Below are 10,036 nucleotides of genomic sequence, written 5' to 3' on the forward strand. Positions count from 1 at the left end.
CGGACATGTTTGGCCGACGTTGAACTTGTATGGATGCATTTGGACATGTTGGACTTGTATGGATGCACTTCTGATATGGACTTCTATGCATGGATATGGATTTGATGCTATATTATGTTTGAAATGGCGTATTATTGCGAATATATGTGATGAATGTTGTATATATTGCTTCTGATATCATGCTTGTGTTTAAATGTGCTGGAAATGGAAGAAAACAGGGGAAAAAAGAAAAAAAAAATTTCCCCAGGTTTGCCGATGGTTAACCATCGGCAAACCTGGGAAAATTGGCCCAGCGCGCCCGAGGTATACCAATGGCCGTGGCCATCGGCAAAAAAATTCGTGAAATGATTTTTAAAAAACAAAATAAAAAAATACCGACGACCCTGGCCATCGGAAAACAAGACTATTTGCCGAAGGCCACGTGGCGTCAGCCATCGGCAAACCCACCGTCAGCCTGACGGCGGGCCGGATGACGTGGAGGGTTTGCCGATGGGGGCCGCGGCCATCGGCAACCCTTTTGCCGATGGCTTCTGCTTTTGCCATCGGCAAACAAGTGTTTTCCGATGAGATTTTTGCCGATGGGAGGTTGCCGATGGCCACGTAACTTTGCCATCGGCAACCTCTTTTCCGATGGCTAAGTTCTTCTTCAAACCATCGGCAAAAAGGTTGGATCCGGTAGTGACTAGCAAATACAATGAAAATTATGTTTGTAGCTGCCTGTTCGCTTGATGACTTATCAGCCAAACGAACCGTACTGGCCTAGGCCTAGTCGCCTAGATTTTGGTGGGACCTAAGGTCGACGTGGGACACACATGTATTGCCCTGGATCGAATCCAATGCGTGCTATTTTGTGAAGTTGTTTTCTTAAAAAAAAAAGAAATTAGACTGTTGGACTGCATAGGAAAATGCCGAAGGAAGAGATTTGGGGGAATTTATGTTTAAGCTATGAGTTTAATTCTATAACTCTTAGAGCACGTTTTATATAAAACTAGTAAAAATGCCCGTGCGTTGCAATAGGAGAAAATATATAGCATCATCCAAAGCCTTACCATCTACATATTGTTTTGTCTTGAATGCTATAATTTTTTATTTATATCATTATATTTTTATTGCACTTGAATGTACATAAATAATGTTTAGTTAATATATTTTCTTCTAATTAAATAATTAATTGCATCCATGACATAGTGCAGGGACTCTCTTAGAAATACGAAGAGACAGAGGTGCACATTTTCACATCCACTTCTAATTATAACATTAATCAAAGAAATCAATGGATGCAATTGAGCATATTGCACACCAGTGAATTTACATATAGGCATAAACACTTCATCATGCAACTTTTGTTAAAAAGCCGAAACCCATAACAATGAGGAATATCACAAGTGAAGTAACTTTTCTTACTTCAACTTCAGAGACAACTTTAGTGATCGAGATAAAACTGTTTTGGTGAAACATTTGTTAAAACAACTTCTTATAGTAGATAAAAACTATAAAATGTCCATATTTTTTGTTTTCTTTCTTTTTCTTTTGTTTCTCTTTTTTTAATCCTTATTTGCTAGCTTGGAGTCATGAGGCCTCATCCACTTGCATCTGGGCCCTTCAACTTCGTCCGCCTAGAGCCTTGCCAAGGCGTCCACGAAGACTTTCGTCCGCCTAGAGCCTTTCCAAGGCGTCCACGAAGCCTTGACGGGTGGATGGTCACAACAACTCGGCGGTCGTAGAGCCCTAGCATGACCACATTCCGGCAGTTCCACACGATGATGCCCCTATAGCCTGATAGCTCCATGTGATAGAGCCTTAGTAACCGCACGCCCTAACGACTTCAAAGCCTCGGCCACGTTGCTGTCTCCTTGCCCCGCGATATTTGCTGTCGCACATCCTTGACTCGTTTTCTCAAACGTCGTCGTGTCTTGTCAGGTCACACCACTATTTCCTGACCTCACCATCGTCTCGGACCTCGTGCCATCGTCGTTCATACCTCAACATCGTCGCACGGCTTGGACGCGGAGACAAGCCTGACTTCTTCTAGGCAGCTCCGCCCACGCCGCCATCGCCTGGTCTCACCGCACCACCGTCTCCTCGCCCCGCCATCGCTTGGCCTCACCCACGCCGATGTCGCTGGGTCTCTCACCACCATCGATTGGCCTCAGCTTCTCCCCACGCTGCACCGCCGATCTCACCCACGCCAATTTGCTTGGGTCTGTTTCTTCAAGGTCGGGCTACCGGTCTCCAGGAAGAAAGGCCACACGTTGCTTTCCGTCTTCGCCTCTGTTCCCTTCCTTTTCCATTCGTCTCATCTTGCTCTCGCCTGCCACCTCGCCTCGCTCCGACCACAGCAACTGCCTCCGCCCTGCCCTCCCTATGGAAATCTAGCCACCGTCGGATGAGACCGTTGCCAGCGGCTCCATCGGCGCGCGCTGGAATCCAGCCAACGTCGGATGGGACCGCGGCCGGCGGCGTACAGCGGCGGCGCCTGTTCTAGAGGTGAGATTGATTCTCGGTGGGGTCGCGTAGGTGCCGGTCGGTTCTGGGCGCGGGCGACCCGTTCCTGGGGTCGTGATCTATTCGATTTCGGATTGGGATGGTTGGCCAGATGAAGATTTGATCCAAGCTAATGGCATAGTCCTATACGGACTCGAGATTGACGGACAGAAAAAAAAAAGGTAGATAGGTATAGATTTATACAAGTACAAATAGATATTATTGCCTAACAATGGTGCATAATTCCTGTTTAGACCATATTTATTGGGCTTGGACATTACTCGTTATTTCTTTTGTTACAATGTGTGGGCATATTTGCTAGTGGATTATAATATTATTCTTTCTCTGCTGGAAAAAAAGGATCGATGGGTTAGTGTTTTAATGACGACAAACGAAGTTGATTATTATGTGGAGTTCATTGTCATCTGCAGTTGCAGAGATAGAACAAATTTGCGGAGAGTGCGTTTGCCTTATGGATGCAAGGATCTATGATTTGACATTTATCACTGTTTTTGTTTTACTTCTTCCGTGGGTGCGGCCGCATGTAGCTCCGCTCATCGGCGTAGTGGACTGGATGTACACACTAATTCGGCGGTTAGCTACCTTTGCCTGGTTCAAAATATGTTCTTCCGAGACAACGATCTGTGATGTGTGATGCAGCGTGGTTACGCCACATTGGTCGACCATCCGAATGGTATTCTTTAATTGTGTCCTCTCAAAGAAAAGGGGCTTTCTTTTAAGCGTGTAAAGCAATATGGATTAAGATTTTCGAAAGGGACCTTAGTAGCGAAGTTTGGCCGTCGTTGGCGCCCATTTTGTTTGTCCTTGTGCCATGATCACTACCTTCACTAAGCCATAATAATGCAGTGCAGAGGGCCCAACAAGGCATCGATTTGGACGTTTTGATTGACAATTAGTACCTTATTATTGTTATTAATCGTGTGGTCCGTTGTTGATGGAAACAGCAGCTATCGCGCATTTGTAATAATGTCAATTCTGTCAGACGTGTGTTCCTCCCTAAAAATGTTCTGTGTACCGACCTCACACATCACAATTCACAGCAGGCTCCGCCCAAGCGTTTATGTACTCCAAGCATCATCATCCTATGGCAGCACATGGCTGTGTGTGTTGGAGGTGGGGCGTGGATGGAGGCTGACGGCCACGATTTTTTCAACCCTGTGACGCATTTTCAATAGAATGCAGTTTGTATATATATATATATATTTTTTTTTCTAAAAAGGTGTTTCCTTCCCTTTTATTTATAACTAGAAGGATTCCCGCGTGTTGCCGCGGGTATGAAGGAGGAATATAATAAATATATAACTCTTTTATTAGCATAATCATGGAAATTGTATCCATAGTGGATGATGTGTCTCGCTGATGTGGATGTCATAATTTTTGTGCTAGTTAACTTTAATGCAAATGATAGTAGATTGCTGACCTTGCATGTCAGGAGAAATTGATAGTGACAAATGATAGTGGACGGCTGAGGTGGACGCTTTGCAGTTTAAGAGAAATTGATAGTGGGGTTGATAATGGACTGCTGAGGTGAACGCATTGTATGTCAAGAGAAATAGATAGTGAGATTTTGCTTTATAAAGAGTTATAGATTATCAGCTGAAGCTTGACGAGAGCCAGACCGACTCTTCTTTCTAGCTTAGTGCTGGGAGATAACCACACTAACACAACTTGTCAGTGACATCGAAAACGCTTAATTGCACCATAATATGAAATCAGCCTAAGATCATCACCTGCTCACGGAATAAAAACATATATATGCATCATACATACTAATGAAGGAAATAGCAGACGTCACAACTAGTTTCAATTAGTTGTTATCACATCAAGCGTAATTGCAACTGACCACAACATCACCAACAGCAAACACTACTAGTTGCAGCATGCCGGCCACTTTCAACTGCAATTGCAACTAGTTGCAGCCATACTCACATGCATAAACAACAAGACGTGGAAAACACCCAAATCGGGGTAAAAACCACAGGACCAAGCCAACTAAATCTTCTTCCAGTATATGCTTGTGGGATTACACCAAGTTCATCCCTAGATAGCACTAAAGGCAATGCACAAATATTTACGGATCTTATAGACAACAATAATCAGGTTTGGGACTACTTAGGAAGTGGAGAGACCTCACCAAATGATGATGAAAATTAGATTAGAGGCACCAAGGATGTTGATCTAAAACTTCACAACCTTGAGGACGAATCATTTTACACGATCTCTTCTCTAATATCCTTCTCCCTCTCTTTTCTTTCTTTGGTTTTGCTTCCCTCTCAAGGAGAGCAAGGGGCTAAATGCTCTCTACTATGTTGTGCAGTAGAAGCAAAATACTAGTTGCTCACAAGAAGAGCAAGGAGTGTCCATAGACTTCCCTTCGTTCTCTTGTAAGCAAAATACTAGTTGCATACAAGGTTGGTCCATTTCTTGTGATGCACACACCTATAACATGTGGAATTGCTCTCTACGAGCAATTACTCTCTCCCCCATGGCTCAGTCATGACTAGAATTTCCCAATATTTAGTTAATCCTAATCATCCGGTTAATTCGGGTCCTTACCCATCCTTTTTGATGTGATGGACAAGCCTTGCCCCTAATCTTTCCTATAGGAAGAAGAAGGAAGGAAAAATACAGCACCTTGAAAGAATAAAGGAGCAATGACGAGAAGAAAGCAAACCGGCACAAAGGCCCAGCCGTCGCGCGGCCTTTCTCAACACGCTCTCGGGAGAGCACTGCTGCACTGATACGTGGGACACGCCTACGGCCCCACCTGTCAACGGCATCCACTCCTTCCTCTTTTCAGTTCTTGTGCGCTCTTGGCGCTTGCCTGGAGAGCTTCTTGATTTCATTGTTCGTCAGAAAAGCAGCAGGGTTAGCGAAAATGCCATGGTAGAGAAGTGAAATGAGAAGGAAACAAACAAAGTGGGCGGAAGGCGAAACGGGGGCGTTCTTCAGCTCCATGAGGTTTTTGTCTAAGATGATCCTGGGATGAGTTTTTGATGTATCCTTGCGTTTTTTTTGGTAGACAATATTGGAAAAGGTAGGTTTGAGATTTTAATATTTGCTGAATTTTATTTACATTTTTTTTACTCTAGAACTAATAATAACTGAGGTTACGTTGCATACTCTGTGTCGTAGCCATAGAGCAAGCAGTCCATCCACAATGTTTTTAGCCCCAAAGATACAAGCAGAAAAATTCGAAGTACATGCATGTACCATGAGTATTGTAGTCAGATATATTCTGTATTTTTGTAATCCACCATTTTATATACCACTCACACCGTCGCTATTCGCTCATCATCAGGCTGACGACAAGCATCGTCACACGTATGTCACCTCCTTCCTACTTGCCCTACTGCTTTGCTAACCGACGACCGTGACGTGGACAACACACATGTTCCCTCTCTCTAGAATCCAACTATAATTCTCTCCGTTACCACCACGGTAGACCCTATCGTACCATCAAAAGTTAATAGAACATACATTTGAATGATGTATCACCGGCACAAGCTTGCGATCCGTCACTAGATCAGCAAGGAGAGTCCATGTGAACCTTTTAACTAATATAATAAATGTGTCCCTCTCAAAAATCAGGGTTCGTTATACGTATTAGCGCTAGAATTACTACGACAATCTGAATAGCATATATCATCAAACAAATTATAGCTGATTTAATAAAATATTCGTATTTTAACATTTCAAATTAGTTTGTACTTACATATGTATAGCTTAATCAATGAGACAAGCATATAACTACTTGTAAGATCAACTAGGAAGCATGCCCGTCGATCATAGTTACTTGTTTGATGTTGAGAAAATTGCTCGTCTAACGGATATCTATGATCAAGATTTTTCAATTATTGATTGTTCATCTATCGATCAATTTGATACATTTACTTGAAGAGTTCATGATTTCAGAGCTGGTCATGATTTCGCATTAGCAGGGGCAGAGCCACAGTTCAAAATGAGTTTGGAAAAATTACATTCTAAACTGGCCTTGACGTGCTTAGTGTTTTAGGATTGGTATATGATCAGGTTTCCTCTGTACATTTTCACCAAGTCTTTTATGATTAATGTCATTTCCTAATTGATTTGCCTTTCAAATTAACAGGTTCTATACTATAATTCTCAATTGAAACCTGGTTAACATCTTTCATTCTTGTTTGCCGTTCTATAAATTTTATTAATAGTATACATGTCATCGTTTTTTAGCTAAAATTTTATAGTCTAAGTTCACCAGTACTGAAAGAACATCTTGGTAAAAGCTCTCCTATGGTCTCAGCTGCATGCTGACTTTTTTTTTCGAGAACGTGCTATAGCACGTATTTCATTAAGCAGAATAAAGAAGTTTTGTTACTGTCAGGGTCAAGTTACAGAAATCTAAAGATTACTGAAAATCGAGTTACCCCTAATCATAATTCATAATTAGACGAGATGCAAACAAGGCATTGACAAGTGAGCAACTTTTTGGATCACAATTCCACCATTCAGTGTCTATTTCTGTCGTATATACTCCACTAAGATGATAGATTGTGCAATGATGCATAGGGCACATGTACAAATCCAAGAACACCTCGTATACAACCTAAGAACGAATCAACCAAAAAAATTATCCAGAAGATTCAGTTAGTCGTCATGACGCCAATCACAAATTAATTGGGCGACTCCTAGCTCTTAATTTTGTTTCTTACTGTAATTTCTTATTAGTCAATCTTTAGGTCGCTATTACGAGGCTGCAAGATCCAAAGAATTCTGACGACGATGCATATGTATATGTACGTGGCGATGGCGATGAATGGATGCCCTTCGATCGTCTTGCATTCATTTCATGGCGGCCATGATCGGAGGTCAGAGCCTGACGAAGAAGACGGCGAGCTCCGGGCCCGTGCCGCCGCCCTGCGGCGCGACCATGTACAGCGACTCCGAGTCCCGGGACCCGATGAAGTGATCGAAGCAGCCGCGCATGTACGGCACCTCGTCGTCCGCTGCCACCGCCGCCGCGTCGATCACCAGCGAGGTGGCCCTCGTCCCCGGGAGCACGCCGGCGCCCATGGAGACCACCCGCAGCGTCTCCATGACCGTGAGGTCGTCGTCCGTGGCCTCGCGCCGCACCGCGTAGCCCGTCTTCTTGCCGTTGCAGAACATGGTCCACGACGGCTCGTCCAGCAGCGGCGGCGCGCGGCCTCGGCCTCCGCCGCGCGTCGCCCGTGCGTCGGCGGCGGGCTCCGAGAGCGAGACCGCGCGGCGCTCGGTCTCGAGGACGATGCGCGCGCCGGCCGGGTTGCCGAGCTCGCGGAGCAGCGCGTGCGTCTGGAGCGCCAGCTCGACGACGAGGGTGGGCAGGCAGCGCGGCGTCTCCTGCAGCGCCAGCACCACGCGGCCCCTGCGGTGGCCGTAGAGCGTCCCCGTCACGCGGCGGCAGGGGCGCGAGAAGGACACGCCCTTGGGCGCGGGCGCCGCGGACGAGGACGAGCAGGACGAGGAGGAGGAGGAGGAGGAGGACGCCGCCGCCGCGATCTCGGACGGCGTGCCGACCTGCTGCATCTTCCCGCACCGCGGCGTGAGCGTCAGGACGGGCAGCGCGTGCCGCAGCCTCTGGAGCAGCCGGGCCGAGCGGGACGACGACGACGAGGCGCCGTTCCCGTGGCGGCCCCCCGCCCGGTTCCGCCGCCGAGACGGTGGCTCCTCCAGCGTGTGCCCCGGCGTGCGGCGGGTCTGGTGGTGGTGGTGGTGGACGCCGCGGCGAACGGCATCGTCGAGGGAGAAGGAGGAGGCGGACGAGGACGAGGACGAGGACGTCGTCGTCGTCGTCGTCGTACCGGTGCCGGCGGCGGACGGGGGCAGGCTGTCGCTGGGGCGTCGTCCAGGGGCGGGGTGGATGGCGAAGCCGCCCATAGACGCGCGCGCGCGACGGCCGGCGGCGAGGTGTCCGACGACGACGAGGCGACGCGATGGGGCAGCCGAGGCGAGGCGCGGTGCGGGTGCGGGTGCGGGTGGGCGGTAGTTATCGCCTGCGCCGGGAAACGCGCGCGTGCTGCTGGAACGGGCGGCGGTTTCGGCGGTTACGCCTTGCCGGGTCGCCGTGCTCCGCGTGGCCGGCCCTGCTGCCCCCGCTGCCTGCCTGCTTTCCATTCTGAGTGAGGCGTCCCTCCCCCCATTGTCCTTCTCGTTGATCTCGTGTGGAATCGTGGGCTAGACCTCGTGGAGCGCGAACACACGAGGAGAGAGAGACATGGCTATGGGCTGGGCGCATCGCATGGAATGCTGCTGCGGAGTGTGGGCCTAAATTGGGTGAGCTTGAACGGGCCTTCGTCTAGCAGGCCGTTTGTTTCGTTTTGTGTGATGCGGATCCTTGGGCCTGTTTTAGACTATGTCAGCTTAATCCGTTATGGATTAAAAATACAAACTTTCAGGAAAAAGTCCGTTTTTCCTCTCTGAAATTCCAAAACCAGGCAAAACATCTACCTCAACTTTGAAAGCCATTCATCTTACCTTCGTGTCCGTGTTATAAGTAGTTTTGAATGCAGTTTTGTCGTTTTCTTTTTTATTTATTTTCTCTGAATCTTTGAAAAATCATAGTAAATAACAAAAAAAAATCATAAAATATGCATTAACCGAGGCAGTTATATACTGGCCTGGCGGCCCTGCCTCGACTAACATAGGCAGGCAACCGGGCCGCCTATCTCCGAGTCCATTTTAAAAGTACCGTGCAAGATATTTTATATAGTAGTGTCATGAAACCCCTTCCTAATTGCATGGGCAATGTCAGGTCTAGTGCACACCATAACATACATCAACCTGTCTACAACAAATTGGTAAGGTACTTTCTTCATTGCATCTTTCTCCCTTTTGCTTGTAGGACATTGATTTGCACTCAATCTGTGATGTCCTAAGTGTAGAGTTAACTGTTTTGCAGTTTGTATATGAAATCTTTTTAAGTACCATCTCAATTTATGCTTCCTGTGAGAGCCAAAACTTGTTGCTTGACCGATCATGAAAATCTTCATCTGATCCAAAATCCTTTGTGGCAAATGATTTGCTTAAGGTATGCTACAGGATGGAGCGATTCATTTCGTGTAATTTCCTACAATCAATATTAAGCAAAAGGATAATAAAATTACCCTCAATATACCTCTTCTAAAGAAACAATTATCATATTGTGTTTTATGGTAACCAAGATCTATCATAAATGACTCTAACTTTTTGTATCACTACTCCATGTACATCTTCTCTAGGTCACAATTCAAGAAAGCTAACTTCACATCAAATTGTTCAATTTGAAACTCAATTGTATAGCAGAAATATCAAACATAACTTAGATTGAAGACATCTTGACTATAAAAGAGAATATTTCATCAAAGTCAATGCCTTGCTTTTGACCAAAGCTTTTCACAACAAGTTTTTCGTTGTACCTTGGTAGTGAACTACTTTCTTCGGTGCTTTCTTACTGTCACACCCATATTTTAAGAACAAAATAAGATGCATAAAAGACTCATATGTGCCCTAGAAACAGTCGCACACATAAGTATAAATG

At 46.0% G+C, this 10,036-nt stretch overlaps 1 protein-coding gene across 1 annotated transcript; it reads right to left on the minus strand.

Annotated features, from left to right (window-relative positions):
* LOC8069665 (protein MIZU-KUSSEI 1) lies at window positions 6,905-8,887 on the minus strand. Its single transcript, XM_002445088.2, has one exon. It carries the CDS (start codon window positions 8,632-8,634, stop codon window positions 7,351-7,353), a length of 1,284 nt encoding a protein of 427 aa, XP_002445133.2. The 5' UTR covers window positions 8,635-8,887; the 3' UTR covers window positions 6,905-7,350.

Source organism: Sorghum bicolor, chromosome 7 (assembly GCF_000003195.3).
Source record: "Sorghum bicolor cultivar BTx623 chromosome 7, Sorghum_bicolor_NCBIv3, whole genome shotgun sequence".
In the NCBI taxonomy this organism is placed as follows: Eukaryota; Viridiplantae; Streptophyta; class Magnoliopsida; order Poales; family Poaceae; genus Sorghum; species Sorghum bicolor.